The sequence below is a fragment of the Anabrus simplex genome, chromosome 5 (assembly GCF_040414725.1).
Source record: "Anabrus simplex isolate iqAnaSimp1 chromosome 5, ASM4041472v1, whole genome shotgun sequence".
NCBI lineage: Eukaryota > Metazoa > Arthropoda > Insecta > Orthoptera > Tettigoniidae > Anabrus > Anabrus simplex.
This window is the reverse complement of record NC_090269.1, coordinates 219,732,377-219,757,071: the sequence shown is the minus strand read 5'-3', so window position 1 is coordinate 219,757,071 and position 24,695 is coordinate 219,732,377. Positions and strand designations below refer to the sequence as shown.

General features: G+C 40.5%; 1 protein-coding gene across 1 annotated transcript in view; it reads right to left on the bottom strand.

Moving 5' to 3' along the window:
- Positions 1 to 24,389, bottom strand: part of LOC136874783 (little elongation complex subunit 2) — a 325,510-nt gene extending 301,121 nt beyond the window's left edge. Inside the window, exon 1 of the mRNA XM_067148455.2 lies at positions 24,189 to 24,389. Coding sequence (XP_067004556.2) covers positions 24,189 to 24,214 — 26 coding nt within the window. The 5' untranslated portion in view covers positions 24,215 to 24,389. The remainder of the gene's footprint in view (positions 1 to 24,188) is intronic.
- Positions 24,390 to 24,695: the final 306 nt, after the last annotated feature.

Genomic DNA, 24,695 nt, shown 5'->3' with positions numbered 1-24,695 from the left:
TCCATATGCGTAACTAGGTATCCAAGTTTATCCTTGTGCAACTTGAACTTCTTCGCAATTTTGCTGTCAGGAATCATGATATTAAAAAGATCACTACAAATGCCAAAACAAAATGCCCTGAAGATGGTTTTCCGTGATTTCCCATTTTCACACCAGGCAAATGCTGGGGATGTACCTTAATTAAGGCCACGGCCGCTTCCTTCCAATTCCTAGGCCTTTCAAATCCCTTCGTCACCATAGGTGGACCCAAATAATATATTAATTTACTCTATTGTAATCACAGTTCAATACGGATCTATCATTATGAAACTTATTTCATTTAAGATCTATTAGAGCCGCTTCAAAATCAACAATCTGTCTTACATTAGGCGGTTTATAAACAATGTCTATTAATAATATTCTAGCAGATTTCTACAAACATGTATTCCGGTCGCGAAGGGAGATTTCGGTCCAAGGTGCAAATGATCTTCCATTTTAAGTCATACCTAAAATGAAGTCCTATTCCACCTCCTTTATCATATATCCATCAACATTTGGAACTGAAGATGATACATCTCTAAAATCTAATTTGACATTAGTGATTATTAATGCACTTATAAATATTTGTATTATGATGAAAAAAGATACCCATTTTAGTAGGTATCAATGCACCTCAACACCATTTTATACAATACTAGCTGTAGTACTCGCCGTTGCCGGATCATCACGTGGCATGTGCAAGATGGCATTTTTGTCAACCCTTCACACTGTTCCCCACATAACTGGGCATGCCCCCATCCTCTGTTAGTGGCTTATCGTAACATACGGTGCTTTCTTGCTCTCTGCAGCCCTTTGCAGTTCCATATTTTTTGCACTGTTGCTGATCTTGATTTGATCTCTTCCTCTCAGATAAATGAAAGCCAACTATGCCAAGGATCAGGTTAATAATCAGAGAATACTGACAGGTGTAAAAAGACTTTAAAATGCTGCTGGAAAAACCTCCATAGCAACTCTCATTACAGTCTAAAAAAATTTTTTTTTTTTTTTTTGCTAGGGGCTTTACGTCGCACCGACACAGATAGGTCTTATGGCGACGATGGGATAGGAAAGGCCTAGGAGTTGGAAGGAAGCGGCCGTGGCCTTAATTAAGGTACAGCCCCAGCATTTGCCTGGTGTGAAAATGGGAAACCACGGAAAACCATCTTCAGGGCTGCCGATAGTGGGATTCGAACCTACTATCTCCCGGATGCAAGCTCACAGCCACGCGCCTCTACGCGCACGGCCAACTCGCCCGGTGTCTAAAAAATTAGTTACCAGCTCTCGGACATAAAATTTCACAAGATATCCACTGATATCTCACTATTATTTAACTGTATCAGAAAAAAGTATAGAACAAAACAATGCCACGAGCTATTTTTGTGTAAAACCAACCGGAAGAGATATAGCAAGTTTTATACTTTAGGTTCCTTCTGAACCACCCTCTCCCGGTGAAGTTTTTGGACTACTTCTAGCCAAGAGCCTTCTCAACTGTATTCTAATATGAAATACCAAGTTTCATTAAAACCCACTAATCCATTTTCCCCTGACATTGTAACAGATACAGACAAACATTAAACCGAACTTGACATGGGTCAAAACAGATATGTACCTTTAAAATTGGTAAGGTATGGTAAGGACCATTATATTATAACAGGGAAATAAAGAGATTAAAACGGAAGTGCAGAGTAGAAAAAAAATAGAGTTAGGAATGGCTGCGTGAGTTAGGAGAGATTGAAGGAGCTTTACAGAGTCAATTATTCCTGTAAATCTTTTGCAGGTGGCACCCAATTTTGTTATTTATATTTATTTCCTTATCTATTTAAGAAAAGGAACGGTGAGCACCGCTTATGCATCAATTACCGCACGATGAATGTCACGAAGAAGGGTTGCTTTCTGTTACACCGGATAGTTGACACCCTGGATGTTATCTGGAGCCCAGTGGTTTTCGATTTTGGATCCGAAGTCTGGGTACCGACAAGTGGCACTCCATCCAGAAGAAAAAGAGAAGACGGCGTTCTCAACTGGCCAAGGGCTGTACCAGGTCCGTGCGGGGCCCTTCGGCCTCTGCAACACACCGATGACCTTCGAGAAACTGTTGCAGTCTGTAGTGAGGGGACTAACTCACGACGTCTGCCTCATGTATCTGGACATCAGTATCATGGGACACACGTTAAGGGAGCACATTGAGTATCCGCGGAGTGTTCCAGAGACTAAACTCTTTCTAACTAGAGAATTGAGTGTAAACAAAACCATGTGACTACGACTGCTTCACACTTCTTTCCATCTTCATCCGCCCAGTAAATAGTACATTTCTAAATTTAAAAATACAAGTTGTTTCTGAAAGTTTTAAGTTTAAAGTATAAAGTACTGAATGCAAAAGCGGTTTATCGATTGAAAATTATATTACTGTTCTAAGCTTCTGGTCAATAACTTAAATATCGAATATATCCTCACGGAAATCTCTATTTATCCGGTACTGGCAGCTGTCAGCCATGAGGAAAGTCAAGTGAGCGAATGCACAACCTTGAGTCAGTTCGCTTCAATGGCTGGTGATGTAAAGCAAAACCGAGGAAAGCTCTGAAAAGTAGAGAGGAGACTATTGTCTTAAATGTATTTAATATGTTTATGGAAACATATCCCAACAGTTCAATTGACGATATCGTGAAATTAACATCAGAGTTCACCGGTGTGTCCGTCTTCGAGTGTTTACAGTGCACCGAAAGAATTTTCTAGTCCCGGCTGTGTTACCACACCAGGCAAAACGAGGCCATGTGTTAGAAGTGTTTTGGACATGGAGTGCGATGAATTTATTCCTTCTGCTATGTGGAGGAAAGTGCACATATTTTTTTAAAACAATGAACCACCTACAATTAACAAAGTGTTATTGGTTGTAAATTCTGATTCTGAATTCAAGATTTTTTTAAAAAATCTCCCTTCACACGCTATTGAAGGAAATAGGTTTCAACTTCATCAATAGAAATCGAAAAAGAGTCAAAGTGGACAGCTAGATGATATTATATCGTGGCGTAGGTGTTACCTCCACAAGATAAAAGAATTTAGGCAATAGGGGCAGAAAGGGGTAAGCAACTGATAGTATTAAACATTGGAAATGATTACGGGTTTTCTGGAGGGTGGTGATCATGTGTTCGAGTTTAAGAAAAACGGAGACTATCACGATGAAATGAATGGTGACGTATTTAAATCGTGGGTTGAAAGAATATTATCAAAGCTGATGCCTGGTAGTTTTATCGTGTTAGACAATGCTCCGTATCACAGTGTGAAGTTAGAACAGATCCCAAACTAATCCAGAAGAAAGCTGAAGTAATTTCCTGCCTGAGAAATAAAAACATAACAAGCAAAAAATGACTTGTTAAAACCAAATTGCTGGAATTGGTGAAGACTCATAGGCCTCGGTTCGAGAAATACACAATAGACGACTTAGCTAAACAAGCAAACCACACTGTACTCAGACTGCCCCCGTATCACTGTGAATTAACCCAATAGAGATGGTGTAGAGCCAGACTAAACATTATATTGCCAGCCTTAACACCACTTTCGAACTTTGTGACACACGTAAACATCTTCATAAAGCATTTCATGAGGTGACGCTTGATCAATGGCATTCCTATGTTCAGCATGATGTGCACGAAGAGAAAAAGTTGTGGGAGTTGGAAAGTGCCATAGATAATGTAGTTAAAAAAATGGTTATCAATTTAGAAATGGATTCTAGTGATGCAAGTGACAGCGAATCGTCCAATCTACAGGGAATCGAGCCTCTTGCAAGCTCGGTTTAATGAAATGTCATGTAAGTAGGCATATGTTTTAATTTTCATGGCAAATATATTTTATATGCAATAATGATCTATTTTTGTTACAGTATCTCAAATACGCTTATATGTCTACATCCGTCAATTTTCATTTACACAATAAGCAGGCAGTGAGATCAGCTCGTCAGGTGCAGGTCTTTTCAATTTGACTCCTGTAGGCGATCTGCACGTCATGATGAGAATGAAATGATGATGAAGACAACACACACACCCAGCCCCCGTGCCAGCGAAATTAACCAATGATAGTTAAAAGTCCCGACCCTGTCGGGAATTGAACCTGGGACCCCTCTGACCAAAGGCCAGCATGCTAACGATTTAGCCATGGAGCCGGTCTTTCGTTGGAAATAGTTTAGGAGGGGCTCACTTGAAACCAAACACCGTAAAATGCCAGCTGTTTCAGAAGGACATACACTATCTGCAACCACTGTGTCATCAGAAGGAGAAGCCACGGATCCAGAGAAGTTAAGAGCCGTCAGGGCCTGGCCAGTACCGAAGGACAAGCGAGAGCTCAGGAGTTTCCTCGGCCTTTGCACGTACTACTGCAGGTTTATAGTCGGCTATGCGAACATCTCAAAGCCACTTACATGACTCAGTGAGAACAGACCTTTCCAATGGTCAAGTGAGGCAGAGGCTGCCTTCGCTACACTGGAGGAGTCCCCTGTGCAAGACACCTATGCTGGGATACCCCAAGCCTGGGAAGAAATTCATAGTAGACACCGATGCCAGCAACATGGAAACTGGTGGGGTGCTGCCACAGGTGTAGGACAGCCAGGAGAATGTGATGGCCTACTTTAGCAAAATGATGTCAAATGCTGAGCTAAATTACTGTGTGACGCATTGGAAATTGCTGGCCATCGTGAAGACCTTGGAGCACTTCCACAAGTATCTGTGTTACAAGTGAACTATGTAGGATGAGTGGAATGTAATTTTTTTGAAGACTTTATTGGCGAAGTACCATATAATGTTTCATTTATCATGACCTAACCTGTACTGTTATTTGTAGAGCATAAGATAATTTAATGGCCTAACCTGTACTATATAATGTTGTAACATAGGCATTTGTAAATAGTAGAATTCTGTCTGTAGTTCCTGGAAAGATCTAGAAAGTTGCATAACTTTTGTACTGGGTGTGTTACTTTGTTGGTATGTGTTCTAGAAAGTGTGTTCTGTTTATTCTGGAAAAATACGACTTTCGCGATCATGCGTATTCTAGAATGTTAGTCTGAGTTCTCGATCGAAAGTAAGGTTGTGATTGGTGAGTCTAGGTGGCGATAGGGAAGACGTGCACGCTGATTGGTTGCCTCCAAGGCCAGTAATTCCTATATATAGTGAGCGAGGTAGTGTTCGAAAGATTCTGTATCCTGAATTCTGTTGGTCTCGGTTATCTGTCTGCGAGCAGCCTATCTGGATGACGTCCCTCCGGTTTTCGGGATGGCACACTCCCCGGGTAAGCACTCTTGAATTCCGTTCCTGTTAAAAATTCCGTAATGTTCCGATTTGGTTTTCACACAGGAGTCTGCCCTAACCTCGCCTAGATTCACCAAATTAGTTACTTATGACGCCTTAGTTTTTCTGCTAGACTTACCTGTTCGTTTTCTGAGGCATTCCCGTTTTGTTTCACTAAAATATGTATATTGTAGTTTAATAGTATTTCCCTTGGGGTTTGCCTCTCATAGTTTTGTATCACTTTAGGTACGGTACGCTAGATTTTGGATAACCTGTAAATTGCATTGTACTACTGCACTGGTAACTAGATGTACAGCTGATTTGTAATTTGAATTTACACTGCTACGAACAACCTATGTATATCACTGAACTTATAGGTCATAACTTGGAATGTATATGTAGAATTATCTTGTAAATAATATTTTTAAAACTAAGGATCACGGTGATTCATTTCGGAATCCGCTATCTAAGCCATGTCCATGCCTTTGGTAGGTTCCCAGGCCTTCCATCTTCCCTTATTGTCGTTCACTAGTTGGCGCTACTGATAGTTACGTACTTGTTTTGTTGGAGATCTGCGTATGCTAGCTACTGTTTTCCCGAGTGTGTAGTGTTTACTTATATTGTGTATTGTGCTCTTACCCTCCCTTTTAACTGTGTTTGTGCCTTGTTTAGTGTTACCACTGTAGTAGAGGTATTACCTCAATACAATACACAATATAAGTAAACACTACACACTTGGGAAAACAGTAGCTAGCATACGCAGATCTCCAACAAAACAAGTACGTAACTATCAGTAGCGCCAACTAGTGAACAACAATAAGGGAAGATGGAAGGCCTGGGAACCTACCAAAGGCATGGACATGGCTTAGATAGCGGATTCCGAAATGAATCACCGTGATCCTTAGTTTTAAAAATATTATTTACAAGATAATTCTACATATACATTCCAAGTTATGACCTATAAGTTCAGTGATATACATAGGTTGTTCGTAGCAGTGTAAATTCAAATTACAAATCAGCTGTACATCTAGTTACCAGTGCAGTAGTACAATGCAATTTACAGGTTATCCAAAATCTAGCGTACCGTACCTAAAGTGATACAAAACTATGAGAGGCAAACCCCAAGGGAAATACTATTAAACTACAATATACATATTTTAGTGAAACAAAACGGGAATGCCTCAGAAAACGAACAGGTAAGTCTAGCAGAAAAACTAAGGTGTCATAAGTAACTAATTTGGTGAATCTAGGCGAGGTTAGGGCAGACTCCTGTGTGAAAACCAAATCGGAACATTACGGAATTTTTAACAGGAACGGAATTCAAGAGTGCTTACCCGGGGAGTGTGCCATCCCGAAAACCGGAGGGACGTCATCCAGATAGGCTGCTCGCAGACAGATAACCGAGACCAACAGAATTCAGGATACAGAATCTTTCGAACACTACCTCGCTCACTATATATAGGAATTACTGGCCTTGGAAGCAACCAATCAGCGTGCACGTCTTCCCTATCGCCACCTAGACTCACCAATCACAACCTTACTTTCGATCGAGAACTCAGACTAACATTCTAGAATACGCATGATCGCGAAAGTCGTATTTTTCCAGAATAAACAGAACACACTTTCTAGAACACATACCAACAAAGTAACACACCCAGTACAAAAGTTATGCAACTTTCTAGATCTTTCCAGGAACTACAGACAGAATTCTACTATTTACAAATGCCTATGTTACAACATTATATAGTACAGGTTAGGCCGTTAAATTATCTTATGCTCTACAAATAACAGTACAGGTTAGGTCATGATAAATGAAACATTATATGGTACTTCGCCAATAAAGTCTTTAAAAAAATTACATTCCACTCATCCTACATAGTTCACTTGTAACAATCTGTATGGGGAGACTTTCCATCTGCGCACTCCGTGTTGACCCGAAACCTCAAAGGACAGACAGCTCGCTGGATACAAGGCCTTCAGGAGTATGATTTCACCGCCAAGCACCAATGGGGAAGGTGGCACTGCAATGCTGATGCTCTATTCAGAAGACTGTGTCCTGAGAACAGTGCAAATTGGTAGAAAGTGGAGAGACATGAAGGTGTCGTGGACGTCCGGGCCATGAGGGCAGACACCGCTGAAGGTTGGGATCAAGCAGCCCTGAGGAGGAAGCAGCTGAAGGACGACGACATCGGGCAGATCCAGAATGGAAGGACATCGCAGAATGCAGTCCAACCTACAAGGTGTACTGGGCCCAGTGGTCATCCCTCAAGGTTAGTGAGAGAGTGCTTATCCGCATGTGGGAGTATACCAATGGGAAGAAGCAGACTGCCCAGCATAATTCTCAGGAGGATCAGAAAAGAAGCGCTGACCAAGTTAAATGCGGACACCACTGCTGGAAACCTAGGGGTGAACAAGATGCTAGACCGTGCACCTGAGGAATAATGTCGAGAGGACGTGCCAGTTGTGTGATACCTGCGTAGCAACACGAGGCCCACGTACCAGGAATAGGGGCCATATGATGCAGTACAACATTGGAGCACCTTTTGAAAGGATCGCTATTGATTTCGCTGGACCATTCTCCGCATCCGATGCTGGGAACCGCTACCTACTCCTGGCCATGGACTACTTCACCAAGTGGCAACAGTTCTACACCATCCCTAAACAAGAGACATCAAGAGTGGCTGATGTCTTGGTGAAGAACTTCTTCAGCCATTTCGTGTACCGAGGGAACCGCACAACGACCAAGGCACGAATTTTCAGCCAAGGCTGATGCAAGAGGTTCTGCAGAGCTTGGGAGTGCGAAAGACCCGTAGGAAGCCTCTCCACCCTCAGTCAAATGGCATGGTGGAGCATTTTGTGAAAACCATTGAGGAGCATGTCAGGAAGGTGGTTTCAGCGCAATAGAGGGACTGATATTGATGTATTCACAGAGATGCACACAAAATGCTGTCACTTGCATACATTAATTTATTTACAATTTATTTTCACATTAAACACACATCAATAAACCACCGTACAACTTATTTTCACATTACACACACATCAAAAAACCACCATTTTGAACAACTGCCTATCGCGAAGCACAAGAAGGAGACTGCACCAGAGGCATGTCAACTCAACAAAATCAATTCACATACTTCAAACACGACTCCTACACACGTCTCATCTAAACAACCCCAATTAAACAATAACTCAACTCCACCATCAAGACCGCCTAAATATATATGTTGCCTGGCCAGACTTCTAGAAAAACATTACAAGCATATTTTCTCGTACATTCTAGAGTGCCAAATAGTATAATTACCATGCACGGAAGGTTCTACATAGTTCTCGCCGTAGATAGCATTTTTCTGGATATTACGGTGTGCTGCACAATATTGCAGTGGATTGTACATCATATATACAGGTAATAATAAATTATATACTATTAATTAGGGGGTTCTTACATAAAATAAACTTGTATTAATATACATACAGCTCATGTTTCATGACATAACCTCACAAATAATACTACGTAAATAATAATACTAATAAGTGGATGTAAACACTTCATAGGCATACCCCACAAGTCATAATAGTAATAATAATAATAATAATAATAATAATAATAATAATAATAATAATAATGATTCGAGTTCGATACTTGAATTATTTACTCATGGGTTAAAGAATATTGTTTTCAATTTATCTTCGTCTATTACACTTGCGTCAATATCCTCCTTATAACTTGAAACAATTTCAACAGTCTATGACACTTGCCGACACTGCTTTGGTCGTAGATTGTATCTCCTCTCTTCCTCGACGTCTAGGATGTGCTCTCCTCATCTTGACTGGGTCGTGCCTTGTCGGGGGTCGGTGTTGCGTCGCTGCCAGCCTCTTCCTCCATGATAGTCGATGCGTTCTCCTCATGATGACCAAGTTGTGCTGTGTCATTAGCAGCCTGTCCTCCAGATTGACCTGTGGCAGTACCAAGCTTACTCTGTATGTGCAGTGTTTGGGTGACTCGCCACAACTCCAATGCGTGGACCTTGACAGGAGGGTTGGTCTTTAGTAAGTATACCCCACGGCCCAACTGTTTATCCACCACAACGGGACCAACGCACGTATGTGTGAGAACTGCGTGAAACCCTCCAATCTTATCACTGACTGGGTGGTTACGTCACAGTACTTGTAGGCCTGGTAGGAAGATCTGGGTCTATTCGACATCTTGAGCCCTAACCTGAGTAAGGGATCTCTTCTCGGCCAAAGCTTGCTTCTCCTTGATGTCCTGCTGCTGTTGCTGCTGCCACTCTGCCAGGGAAACAGCTGCATCATCTTGACCAGAAGTAAGTGGTGGACGAATCCCCCAATTCCCAGTGCCGTATACCTGTTGACCAAGGAACAGCTCCGCTGGGGAATAGTCGGTGACATGGTTGACGTGTCAACACAGGGCAAAGAGCGACTGTGGTATTTGACGGTCCCACAATTAACGTTCCTAGTCTATTAGGCGGATCCATTGCATCCTTTTCAGCTCCTGGTTCCGTCGGATTGGCCCTTGGGTTGTAGATAGGAGTGGTCCAGTGCTTCACACCCCATTCTGTCATCATTTGCTGCCACTTCCTCAACGTGAACTGACTCCCGTTGACTGACAGAATGAACCGTGACTAATCGTAGTGGCCGAACACCTCATCTTGAAGAAGGCTGGTGATGCATCCCGTTGTGGCTTCTAGTATCAGAAAGGCCTCAATCCATCTTTTGAAGTGTTCAGTGATCACTAGGAGTCCTGTTTTAGCCCATGGTATTCTATGGTAAGGACCCATCAAGTCCAGGGCTATGACCTCCCAAGGGCGTTGCGTCCGTCTTCTCCCCTGAGTGGAATCTGCCTTCCTGTTGCTCGCCTTGGTGCAGGTGCAGATGTAGCAACCCTTCACATACTCCAGGATGTCTTTCTGCATGCTGACCCGGAAGAATCTTCGTCGGATAGACTTTTGCTTTTTGCTAGTTGCTTTGCGTCGCACCGACACAGATAGGTCTTGCAAGCTGTCCACTTGCTATCGGACTCTGGTGTTTTCGTGGGAACTCCCTCTCAACAATGGTGCTAGTGCTAGTTGACAGATAGGTCTTACGGCGACGATGGGATAGGGAAGGGCTAGGAGTGGGAAGGAAGCGGCCGTGGCCTTAATTAAGGTACAGCCCCAGCATTTGCCTGGTGTGAAAATGGGAAACCACGGAAAACCATTTTCAGGGCTGCCGAAAGTGGGGTTCGAACCTACTATCTCCCGAATACTGGATACTGGCCGCACTTAAGCGACTGCAGCTATCGAGCTCGGTTGTCGGATAGACTGATATGTCCCTTCGCCTCCTGGATGTCCGGCATCCGTCCGTCAGGTGCTGTCTAGGGATCACCACTCCTGTAGGCGTTTCAGAGAGATGTGATCTCTACATTAAGAGTCCTCCATCAACCCAGAAGTTCTTGTAACATACCTTGAATTCCCTTGGGACAAGTCTACTATCCGTGTTCTGTCTCCTAATCCACAGCGGCATGGTCCTACAGGGCTAATCTTGTTCTTGCCATTGTTTAATTACTTCTAGAACAAGTTCCTTCTTGATAGTTATAAGGACAGGGACATGAAACACATCGAAGTCAAATTCTGCGACTAACAGAGCCCATTGCATCAAGTTAGATTTTGGATAAGAGACGAAATTAAACCATTTGAGAGCAGCATTATTGGTGTAGAGCTGGAAATTCCTTCCCTCCAGGTAGCCTCTGAATTTGCCTAGGCCCACAACGCAGCTTAGGCTTCTTTCTCGGCAGTGCAGCAGCGATGTTCGGTGGGAGATATCTTTCTGCTGGCATACTTGATGTCCCTTCCAACGTCACTCAACTTCTGGAATAACACTGCTCCTAGGCCAGAGTCACTGGCGTCCGTCTGCAGGCGCATCTTCCGTTGAGGGTGGGATGGGCTAGACCAGGAGCGTTGCATATCACAGCCTTAATGCCTTAGAATGCTGCCTCTTCATTGCTGGTCCATCGGAATGGGCAGTTGTTATGGAGTAGATCGATGAGTGGTATTGCCTTCTCTTCAAAGTGTGGCATGAAGCTGCTATACCATCCACACAAGCCAAGGAACTCGATTTTTCTCCGGTTGCCATTCTAAGTCTTCAGATGTTATGACATGGCCAAGATATACAATGCAGGACAGGGGGAAGTGGCACTTCTAGAGTTGGCAGGTCAATCCATGAATTTTCAGTCGTTCCAGCATTTTCTTCAGGTGTACAAGGTGTTCTTGAAAATTCTTGCTGTAAATTAAAATGTCGTTGAGATACACTTGGCAGAAATCTCCAACATATCTTGGCAATACCTTATCCATCAGTCGCATGAAGGTGGCAGGAGCATTCTTCAATCCAAAAGGCATTACTGTAAACTGATACAATCCTTTCAGTGTCATGAAGATGGTCAGTGGCCTAGAACTTTCCTCGAGCTCCACTTGCCAGTATCCAGAGTTGAGATCCAGCGTGCTGAAAATCCTTGACCCGCTTACTTGTTTCAGCGAGACTTTCAGGTCAGACAAGGGGTAGGCGTAACTAACGGTCTTCTCGTTCAACTTGTAAAAGTCCACACACAGTCGATACTCCCCATTCTTCTTCTTCGGTAGGATGATAGGTGAAGCCCAACAGGATGTAGAGGGTTTGATGAGACCTTCCCTTCTATCTCTTGAATCTTCTGAATGACGAAGTTACGCTTATCCGGCTTGATTGGATATGGACTTTGTTTGATGGGTGAGGAAGTGCTGCATTCAATGGTGTGCATTACAGTGGTAGTCCATCCTATTTAACTGGTGATCACTTCCGGATCCTCTTTTTCACTGGGTTGAAGATAAATTAACTGGACAGCTCCCAGATCTACGTTGAATTCCACATCCTTGTGAGTCCGGAGATTTCCATAGTGCCAGACGACTCTCTTTTCCCAAAAAGACTTCGTGTGCTGCATAGTCTAGAATCACCTTGTATTCCACCAAAAAGTAATGACCTAATTTATGATGTCAGGTATTAGGTTCTGAATCACTGCAACGTCAATTACAATAGCCAGGTCCATGCATTTAGCAGTTAGGTTAATCTGTCCTTGGATGGAGTAGGTTACCCTGTACGCTGCTCCCACTACCCTTCCGAGATGGTGAAACTTCTTAGGCGGTAGTAATCTGGCAACAGTCACACTGAGAAATGAATGGCTTGCTTGACTGTTGAGTATGGCTCAAAAATTATTGTTGTATATTCTCAAGATAATAGGTGGGTGGGGTTGGCCTGTTCTACTCACAATCTGACCAATCCCTCTTCTACCTGACCAGGGTTGCTGGTCTGTCGTGTCTTGAGGCATATTCCTGTTTCCAGTCCCATACCCCCCTCAATCCAGAATGGGCCGTACATAGTTTTCTGACGTCAAGGCTGGGCTCTTGTTCTTCAGGTGTCCCGCTCTTGCACACAGGTAGCACTTCCTTAATGCGCTGGTCTCTTCCGTAGCTTTGCTATGGTGTTCCTCCTCCAACTGGGCGATGATTCTACGTAGATCATCAAACGATCTCGGTTGTGATACTTTCACTAGGGGTCGAATCTTATCGTGGAGTATCTCTGTGATGTCTGGCAAGATCTTGTTCTCGCTTCCTTCCAAGTGCAGATGCTTGAAGATGCTTCTGTAGGACAAAGGCGCTAGTTCTCATGCCAGTGGGTTGTGCCTCAGTCAGTAGCTTCCTTTTCACAGAGCTCTTCACCCCTTCAGAATTGAACCTAGCAAGGAACTCCCTCTTGAATTTTAAAATTTAACCCATTCAGGATATTCCACCAAGTAGCGGCTTGCCCCTATAACCGCAGTGTGATGAGTTGAACGAAGATATCCTCCGGTAGATTAGTCCGTTCTAGCAGACTGACCGATCCCTCGATGAAGCTAGTCGGACTCTCTTCCAGTCGCCCGTGGAATTCCGGAAGGTTCTCTATAATCACTTTCGGGTCTAGATGTCCTGTATTGCCGGTTAGGTTTGAGGGGGTTAGAGACATGGCGATACATCCTGTTTGAGTTAATTTATCTTGTACTGCGTGAAGGATGCTTTCTCTTATATTCTGCACATATCCCTTGATGGTCGAAAACCGGTTTTCTAAGCTTCCTTCAACAGCAGAAATACGGGTTTCAAAATTTCCCTCAACAGTAGAAATTCTCCCCTTAACCTGTTGCTTTATGCCGGAAACCTGGATTTCCACCTCCTCCTTGAGATTCAAGATGTCCCCTTCCAACTGGCTTACCCTACTATCAATCTGTTCAACCTGTTCCAGTTTTGACCTGATGTCCGATATCTGCTGCGTTAATCGATTGGTGTCATCGCTAATTTGGGATGAAATTTTGTTATCTACGGTTGAAATTTTCGATTCTAAGCATTGTTCTACTTTGTAAACCTGTGTATACACTTGTGATATTTGTCCAGTTAAAACTGTATTAGCTTGAGAAATATGGTCTGCAATCTGTTCTGTTAGGCCACAATTGACGCCTGAAATTTTGTCATTTACTTTCGTTAAGGTAGAATTAACTTGTGAATCAAAGTCTGAGATTTTGTCGTTGAGTGCCTGCATCATGGTCATTAAGTTAGAGCACATTTTGGTGATATTTACTACTACTATTAGTACTACTACTCTTAATTATTAACTTTAAGGTTCATCATAAAAACACACAAAACTATATTAAATCACACCAAAGGGAAAAATAGGAGACTCTGTCCTAGGAATGGGGACAGATATTTTAAACGGTCACCAAGGGTTTTCTATTCTACAAGAACAAGAACCTAGAACAGTTTCCTTGCAAATACTAAAGGAGCATTTTATTTAAATCAAAACTGAAAACACACAAAATTCGTTGACCCTTATTTTGTCGAAAATTTGGCAAATCATTTCTGAAAATTTCACGTATTAAAATTTTACATTGTAGACCGCCCATCCACTTGGGTGGTTGAACCATTGACTTCTGAGGGTTGCAATACGACCCACTTGACAACATCATGACCATTCATGGTCATGGACCAAATACCTGTTGGCCAGGTGGGCGCGATCACATGAATCATGTCATCACCTCCACCTTGAATGAGATGAGACCAACCCGGGATAATACAATTATCTATTGATCTAAATGAATGTAACAACTTTCAGTAATATCGAGCAATGGACCTTTATTTAGAACTTCAAGTACTTCAAGATCTTGTTCATTCTCAGTAAAATTATGTTTAAATTCTTTCATATGTTGGCCCACTGCAGAGAACTTACTATGTTTTACAGCATTGATGTGTTCTGCATATGGGATCTTAAAATTACATCTGGTTTGGCCCAGGTACGAGCTATTGCAGTCTTGACAACAGAATCTATAGACACCAGATTTAGAAAAAATGCTACTCTTATTTATTGAGGCAGAGTTATGAAGAATCAAGTTAATATAAAGAACCACCTAATCGAAACTTTATTTTTTGCCTCAGGCAAAACTGAATATATAACACTTACAGAACATGTTTTGACCACTTAGTGGTCATCTTCAGCTGTATAAAGAAAAAACTAAGATGAAAAAACATTAGGATAATAAGCACAAGTGATACTCTTAGGTTATAATGAAAAAAATTGCTGTGTTGACTGTTTGGTAAAAGTTCTTTGTTGACTCCTTTGTTATAAAATGGCGGTCACCTGATCAGGACATATTGCCTCTCGTTCTTATTTGGAAAAGATGTTTATTCTGCACTGTCCAGAAGGTCTGTCTTTGAGCGCGATCTAGTGTAGTAGCGATGTGACACAGTCTGATAGTTCGTGCAATATTCTGGAGAGAAGGGAAGTAGGGTTCTGTCGTCATCTAATATAGGCTATCAAGTGAGGGAGGAGGAAGATTAGGCTGTGCTTCTGCGATGTCGTGTTTGATTATATCTCTTGTCCGTCTTGTCTGTTTCCTGTCTAACCATTCCAAGTATTTACTGATATGCTCATATAAGATGTCTTTTTGCTCGTTGTTTTCGTTAAGATTCTGTTCACCGTTTTCTAATTTATCAAGAACGATGTGGATGTTTTCCAGGTTGTTCATTAGACTTCCTTTATTGATCATACAGATGATTTTAAGGTCCTGTCTGATATTAGTGAATTTGTGGTTAGTCTCTTTCATATGAGTTCCCATGGCAGAGAATCTTCTGTATTTTTCTGCATTGACGTGTTCTTGATATCTAATTAAGAAGTTCCTTCCCGATTGTCACACGTAAGTTTTTTTACACTGAGTATATGTTAGCTTATAAATGCCAGATTCCTGGAATTCGTCATCCTTAAGTTTATTAGCTTTGTTGTGATTAAATAACCTATGTTTCGTGTTGTTGTTGGTAGAGAAAGCTACTTTGGTGTTGCGTTTCTTGAATAAGTTGGTGATCTCATAAATCCGCGGGTTATTAAAGGTGAATTTGACATATCCCTTTGCCTTTTCTAACTGCTGTTTAAGTTTAATTTGTTGTTGATATTTGCATTTAGTAATAATTTTATTGATGAATTTCAAACTAAAACCATTATGTTGGGCTTGTTGACGAATGAAAGATAGTTCCTTCTTTCTGTCTGTTTCTGTTAGTGGTATTTCAAAGGTTCTGTTGACGAAACTACGGTAAGCAGATTTCTTTTGTGAGGTGGGATGTAAAGAATTGCACTTGATTGTGGTCGGTGTAAAGGTGGGTTTCCTGAATATTTTAAACTGGAAATGGTTGTATTTCCGAATGGTTTGGATATCTAGAAAATTAAGTATGCCTTTCTCTTCTTCTTCAGCTGTAAATTTTATGTTAGGGTCTAAATTATTTAAAGTATTTAGAATACTAAGACTGTCATTGATATCCTTATTAATTATGGCATACGTATCGTTAACATAGCGTAGCCAGAGATCAAGTCCTTTAATGTGGCCTATTATCTGAGTGTGTTCCAAATAATCGAGGTCTGTATGTTAGCTAAAATTCCAGAAGCTGGCGCTCCTATTGGATGTCCATCTTGCTGATATATTTTATTATTAAAAGAAAAGAAATTATGGTTCAAAACGAATAACAAGATAGTCATAAAGTTCTCTATTTCGGGTATACTGATAAGTTTGTGAACTAATAAATTCGTTTTAATAATCTCAATGGTGTCTTTAATAGGAATGTTCGTGTACATGTCCTTGATGTCGAAGGAACTTGTTACGTGAGATGAAGTTAACTTGAAATCTTTAACAGCCATGCAAAATTCTTTGGAGTTTTTTTACCGAAGATTTCGTATAAAAAACATAGTTTTGGGTCAAGAACTTATGAATAAATTGGGATATTTTGTATGTTGGACTTCTCCGAAAATTTATTATAGGCCTCATAGGTGCGTCCTTTTTATGTAATTTAGGCATAGCTCTAGCTTTAGGCAGTCCTGGATAAATATTTATGAGTTTTTGATTTTTTTAAAATTCTCCTTTAGCATTTGCAAGGAAACTGTTGTAGGTTCTTGTTCTTGTAGAATAGAAAAACTAATTTATTAGTTCACAAACGTATCAGTATACCCGAAATAGAGGACTTTATGACTATCTTGGAATTTGTTTTGAATCATAATTTCTTTTCTTTTAATAATAAAATATATCAGCAAGATGGACTTCCAATGGGAGCGCCGGCTTCTGGAATTTTAGCTAACATATACCTCGATTATTTGGAACACACTCAGATAATAGGCCATATTAAAGGACTTGATCTCTGGCTACGCTATGTTGACGATACTTATGCCATAATTAATAAGGATATCAATGACAGTCTTAGTATTCTAAATACTTTAAATAATTTAGACCCTAACATAAAATTTACAGCTGAAGAAGAAGAGAAAGGCATACTTAATTTTCTAGATATCCAAACCATTCGGAAATACAACCATTTCCAGTTTTAAATATACATGAAACCCACCTTTACACCGACCACAATCATGTGCAATTCTTTACATCCCATCTCACAAAAGAAATCTGCTTACCACAGTTTCATCAACAGAGCCTTTGAAATACCACTAACAGAAACAGACTATCTTTCATTCGTCAACAAGCCCTACATAACGGTTTTAGTTTGAAATTCATCAATAAAATTATTACTAAATGCAAATATCAACAACAAATTAAACTTAAACAACAATCAGAAAAGGCAAAGGGATATGTCAAATTCACCTTTAATAACCCGAGGATTTATGAGATCACCAACTTATTCAAGAAACACAACACCAAAGTAGCTTTCTCTACCAACAACAACACGAAACATAGGTTATTTAATCACAACAAAGCTAATAAACTTAAGGATGACGAATTCCAGGAATCTGGCATTTATAAGCTAACATGTACTCAGTGTAAAAAAACTTACGTGTGACAATCGGGAAGGAACTTCTTAATTAGATATCAAGAACACATCAATGCAGAAAAATACAGAAGATTCTCTGCCTTGGGAACTCACATGAAAGAGACTAACCACAAATTCACTAATATCAGACAGGACCTTAAAATCATCTGTATGATCAATAACGGAAGTCTGATGAACAACCTGGAAAACATCCACATCGTTCTTGATAAATTAGAAAACGGTGAACAGAATCTTAACGAAAACAACGAGCAAAAAGACATCTTATACCAGCATATAAGTAAATACTTGGAATGGTTAGACAGGAAACAGACAGGATGGACAAGAGATATAATCAAACACGACATCGCAGAAGCACAGCCTAATCTTCCTCCTCCCTCACTTGATAGCCTATATTAGATGACGACAGAACTCTACTTCCCTTCTCTCCAGAATATTGCACGAACTATCAGACTGTGTCACATCGCTACTACACTAGATCGCGCTCAAAGACAGACCTTCTGGACAGCGCAGAATAAACATCTTTTCCAAATAAGAACGAGAGGCAAGATGTCCTGATCAGGTGACCGCCATTTTATAACAAAGGAGTCAACAAAGAACTTTTACCAAACAGTCAACACAGCAATTTTTTTCATTATAACCTAAGAGTATCACTTGTGCTTATTATCCTAATGTTTTTTCATCTTAGTTTTTCCTTTATACAGCTGAAGATGACCACTAAGTGGTCAAAACATGTTCTGTAAGTGTTATATATTCAATTTTGCCTGAGGCAAAAAATAAAGTATCGATTAGGTGGTTCTTTATATTAACTTCTTGATTATACTCATCGATACGGTCATGAAATGGATGACTTGTTATGAAGAATGTCGAAACTCCTATTACCCCCCCCCCCTCTCCTACCAAGGCACACACTACTTCCGTGAGCCGGTGCATCATAACATTGTTTCTTCTCCTCCGCACACCACAGCACCCACCGCCAGAGGCGAGTCTCACACTATCTCGTTACTCTCACATAAAATATGCTCTATTTTATTATATTTACTAAAATTCCCCTTTTTCTTCTTTTCTTCAGGTCACATATTGAACTACGAATTCCTTATAGGACCCTGGCACATAATATGGCATCCACCTTACATACATAACATTAACAAACTTCAAATCACAAGTTACAGCACAACCCACAAGTTTGGAAAAGAACACTTCATCTTATTCTAATACTGTAATTTCAGCCAAAAGGAGTCATCTGATCTTTCATCTAAAGAAGATACACATCATACTCCTAAGAAAGTGACATAAATCTCTTTCTTTACATAATTGGCAACGCAAAGTTGAACCTGAAAGTGACATAAGCGTCTTTCTTATACTAAAGAATTGGAAACCCAAAACTGAACCCAGAACCTCAAGTTCCTGTTAGATTTGCAGAAAACAAGTTTTAAAGTGTTATGTTTTGTCATAAGATTGAATGTCATGCTTTTAACTCAAGACTGAAGAATCTCATACTCATAAGAGAAAAAACATCTATTGAACATTTTGTGACGGAGTTCGAACTCTTAAGTTCTTAATGATTTCAACAAGAACACTATTTTAAAATATGTTACGTGTTGTTATAGAATGTTTCAACTCAGTGTTGTCAAATCTCCCAGTTCATGTTCACTCATTTTAACTCTTAGCCCATTTCTATCATTATAAAACATAGAGGTACATTGTTCTAGTGCATTGTCTTGTATGGTTATTTATATATGTGTCTATGTCTGTTCTCAATTTTCGAAGATGATGCAGAAATTGGTGTTGAAACTAGTACTAATTACTAATTAAAATGTTGTAATTCAACCATTATAACATTGTTTTGTATTTAAAAGGTGGACACATAAGTTGTTCCCAATTTATCATCATAAGACGTCCCAGTTCTCTTAGTTACAGGATCTATAGAAAACCTATGCAAACTGTCAACACTATACAGTACACCAAGACTCTCCACACCCCCAAGGCCATAGATGTGCCGCATATTATTAGTATGGTACACTGTGCTTTCGGTATCCCATTATCAAAAGAGATCTTACTCGAGAACTAAACATCATCCACAACATAGCTAAGATCAACGGGTATAGTAGATACTACATAGAAGAATAATAAAGTCAAGCATTGACTTTCTACTACCCTTATTAGAGAACAAGTAAATGAAACCTCATTCTCCTATCTATTTCCTTGGTCACCTTGTATTTTCACCATTTTCTAATGTTGTTTCTATTTTATGTTAACCTTTCTTGAGTATCATTTGAATTCTAGCATTGGTATTCATTCTGTATTTCCATTCTACACATTTGTAAAGTATGATACAGTTGGGAAGTCTTACCTATGTTGTGTTGGGTCTTATGATGGGCATAGATCGTACAGTACTCTATTTATTTGGGAACTGTGTTCTATATTTGTAAAGTGATATCTTAGTCTATCTCCTTTCTTGTTTCAATCCCTGTATGCTGTTTACTCGCTCCTACTTGGTGAGGTTATTTGATTGGAGAATATATTATATCTGAACTATTATAATCTTGTTTCCTGGGTTTGTTTCTCCCACCCCTTTTCATTTACGAGTATTTATGAAAATCACTTTATATACCGAATTTATATTTCTGTACCATCCACACTGGACCTCTGTCTTGCCCAGCTGTCTTTAATCACGCTTCCACATCTTTCCTAGCATTAATTATATTATAATCTTTATTTTCGCTATTATCTTTGTAACGTGGGCCTTGACATGGCATTAGCTACAGTTAACTGCTACCTATGCCATCTGAGCATCTTCATGTCACTATCACATGTCAATGGTCACAGTGCAACACTTGCGGATATTCAAACGAACCACCAACACAAAACGTTACTAATGGAAGCAAAGCGTAAAAGTATCTTCCAGAGTAGGTTGTTATATGGTTGGTGCCAGTAACTCTGAGATGAGTGAATTACAAAACATACATGGTTATTCAGCTATGTTGTCCATCTCAAAACCCCCTGTGGGTGGAGATGGTAGAATAACACCGACAGTAGCCCCAGCCTGTCATAAGAGGTGAATAAAACAGGCCCCAAAGGCTCTTAACTTGGGAGTGTGGGTTGGCAACCATGTGACCCTTAGCTGAGTCCTGGCATTGCTTTCACTTTCTTGTGCCAGGCCCCTTACTTTCATCCATTCTATCCGACCTCCCTTGGTCCACTCGCGTTCTTTTCTTACCCCGATGGTATTACATAGAGAGTCTTTCATTTTCACCCCCTTCATGGCCCTTGTCTTTCTTTGACCAATACATTCAGTTTTTCAAGTGTTGGAACCCTTCCATATTTTGCCTCTGAGTACACTTTTTATTGAAAATTAGTGATCGATCAACCCAGGAATAGTGTTGATGGACAGCCAGCTTTACAAAATAGGCTACTTGCTTTGAGTGGATCACTGGCGGCGAGACAAATGAACTTCCACAAGAACATTTTTTTCTTTTTGCTAGTTGCTTTACGTCGCACCAACACAGATAGGTCTTATGGCGACGATGGGATAGGAAAGAGCTAGGAGTGGGAAGGAAGCGGCCGTGGCCTTAATTAAGGTACAGCCCCAACATTTTCCTGGTGTGAAAATGGGAAACCGCGGAAAACCATTTTCAGGGCTGCCGACAGTGGGGTTCGAACCTACTATCTCCCGAATACTGGATACTGGCTGCACTTAAGCGACTGCAGCTATCGAGCTCGGTCCACAAGAACATATCACATGCTTGAAGAACACCAATGAACAAATGGCACAACAGATCAAGAAATTCTAGAAGCAGGAATCACTGCAGTTCTGTACTACTGTATACAAAAGAAGAAAAATTCCGCTAAGGATAGTTCTCAGACACTGTCTCAAGAGACGAAACAGGTAGATTTATTGTACAATTGCCAGCAAAGCCAGAAGTCATTCTTGGAGAATAAAACGAACATGCAAGCAAGAAACTGTTGGAGTCAATGTCAAAGATACTTCCCAAACAACCAGAACTCAGAGATGCTTATGTAGACTTCACGAGTGACTATGTAAGGCTTGAGCACATGACTGTGGTTGAGGAAGACAAAAAACAGGGAGCAATGAATTCATACTTCATAATAATGATCCTAGGATCCTAAATATAAAGGACTATTGTGGATTGGAAAGGTGGTTTTATTAATATAATAACTTCTTATTATGAAATCCAATACGGCTTTATAATGAGATTCATAACTTGCAAAATTCATACTTCATTGCACATCAAGCAGTTTTACATACTGACAGCAACACCACAAAAGTCAGAATCATGACACATGCCTCGGCGAGAATGTCACACGAAACAATACTCAGTGACAAACTCATCACTGGACCTAACTTACAGAGGGAAGGACTACAGACGCTACTTGTTCGCGTTGTGATGGCGTGAGGAGTTTGGGTTGAAGCTGAATGTCAAAAAGACCAAATACACAATTGTGGCCAAGAAGCCGGTTGCAGATCGAGGTATGTTGGTGGCAGGAAGATTTCTCCAGAGAGCTGTAAAGATTACTTACCTCAGGTCATCAATCAGTGAGGACTGGGACCAGTGCCTGGAAGGTAAGTGTCGCACTACGAAGGCGAGAACCACATTCTTCAAGCTCCAGGCAGTCCTCAACGGCCACAACCTCAACCTGAACTTTAGAGTAAGTCTTCTCCATTGCTAAGTTATGTCTTTTATATTCTTCATTATGAAACAGAATCATGGGCACTGCCAGAAACTTCTTTGAAAAAACTTCAGACATTCGAGATGTGGCTCTATCACCACATACAGCTTCAGACCAACTGGGTAGATCGGATTTGAAATGAAGACATTCTGACACAGATGAGAAAGGAGCAGGAGATTACCCACACCATCAAGACACAAAAACTCGCCTACTTTGGACAAATGATGTGACACCCTGAGAAATACGATCTACTCCAGCTCATCCTGCAGGGAAAGATGTGTGGAAGACGCAGCCTGAGCAGAAGGATCTTGTGCATGGGAAACCTGTCAGAGGTTCGGGCTTTCGTCAACTGCTCTCTTCAGATCAGTTATGAATACAGTGATGCAGCTAACATGATTGCCAACGTCCGTGTAAGAGCATAGCACTTCAAAGAGACGATCATTGCCATAAGACCTATATGTGTCTGTGTGATGTAAAGCCAACTGCCAAAAAAAAAAAAAGAAGAAAAGAAAAAGAAGAAGATTGTACTGACTTGGTTATAGAGTTCTCAGAATACAAAATAGTGTATTGATGATTTTTGTTTCGCAAAGAAAAAAGTCAAGGTCTGACATACAGACAGGTTACATGACAATCATTGTCTATAAGTTAGTACTTGAGAGTTAATACACAGTAATACATTACGAACAGGCCAAAGATTGTAAATTAATATACACCCACCAAAGTTCAAGAATAATTGAAAGGCCTCAATTTGTTGTTGCTATTTTGCTTTACATCGCACCGACACAGATAGGTCGGGAAAGGCCTAGGAATAGGAAGGAAGCGGTCATGGCCTTAACATACAGCCCCAGCATTTGCCTGGTGTGAAAATGGGAAACCACGGAATACCAGCTTCAGGGCTTCCGACAGTGGGATTCGAACCCACTATCTCCCGGATGCAAGCTCACAGCCGTGCACCCCTGACCGCACGGCCAACTCGCCCGGTGCCTCAATTTGAATAATGACGATGTAATAACGAACACCTTATCCGCGGAAAGCCAGGGTCACGAGAGAACAAGAGTAGGTCAGACGAGGTCGGACAGAAAGATGATAGCATGATGATTCAAGTAGGCCAAAGTGGAAGCAATGCCACTCAATCTGGATCTCACAGTCACTGTATTTACATAACCTATAATAAGAGCCTTATCTGGCTACTGGTTGCAGTTATTATTATAAATTGGGCCTTTCATATGCCATGACTTGTGGCTAACACTTAATTTTGCTAGTCGTTTCAGCCGAACTTGTTCATATGATGCCTTCCGAACATTTTCTATGGCTAGAGGGTTGAGGTCTCCATTTACATATATGTGGACGACATGGCTTTAGCCTCAACATCAGATAAAAAGCTACAGGAATCGTTTGATAAACTTATTACCTGGTCAAATACAAATGGTCTAAGAATTAATTTAGAGAAAACAGTCCAAATTACATTTAGAAGAGGTGGGAAACTCCCAGCTGCAGAGAACATTAAATTCAAGAATAAATAATTTGCTAGGATCAATTCCTACAAGTACTTAGGCGTGACTTTACAATCAAACGGAAAAAGCTTCACCAAACACATCAGAGACGAAGCAACCTCAGCAAAGAAATGTCAGGACACAAGACTAAGTTAAAACTATAGGCCTAAACATAACCTATCTTACCTACATTAATTCTCGACATAAATGTATAAAAGGGAATTACTTGTAAATAAACAAACTGCCGCATCTAAAAGAAAGTAAATGAAGATTTATGTAAAAGAGCAAAGTTTAAAAAACAAGCAAATGAAAAAGACTGTTGTAAATTGATTGTATTTTGACATTACCAATTGATTTTCTTGAATTCCTCCATAACGGCGAAGTAGTCTAACGATCACAATCCGTGTAATCAACAACAATGTAATAGAACGTTCGTTCTCGCAGATTCACCGTCAATAATGACATTTGCACAACACACATGTTCACTGTTACATTATTGCAGAGCCCGCCCGGTTCCAACACCATAGATGAAAATCCGAGGCTAGTCAAAACGTGTGTAACTTAAATATGTTAGTTTGCAAATAGGCCGCTAGGAACAGCAAGTTTTCCAAAACGGGAAATAGCAAGTTGTTTATCTTTATCATTATACCCAATTTTAATTTTTGGTTCAATATTCTACACTTTGTTTTTTCTCATTTACGTACAAACTCTGTTAAAAATGTCTATATATTTCCAAGCGGTGATAAATAATATTTCTTTGCATTGGTGACGGTGAGTATGGGACAGGGATCATATTAGAGATGGAATATTTTGAACTTAAAGGCTATGTAGTGATTGTGATTGCTCTTGTAATC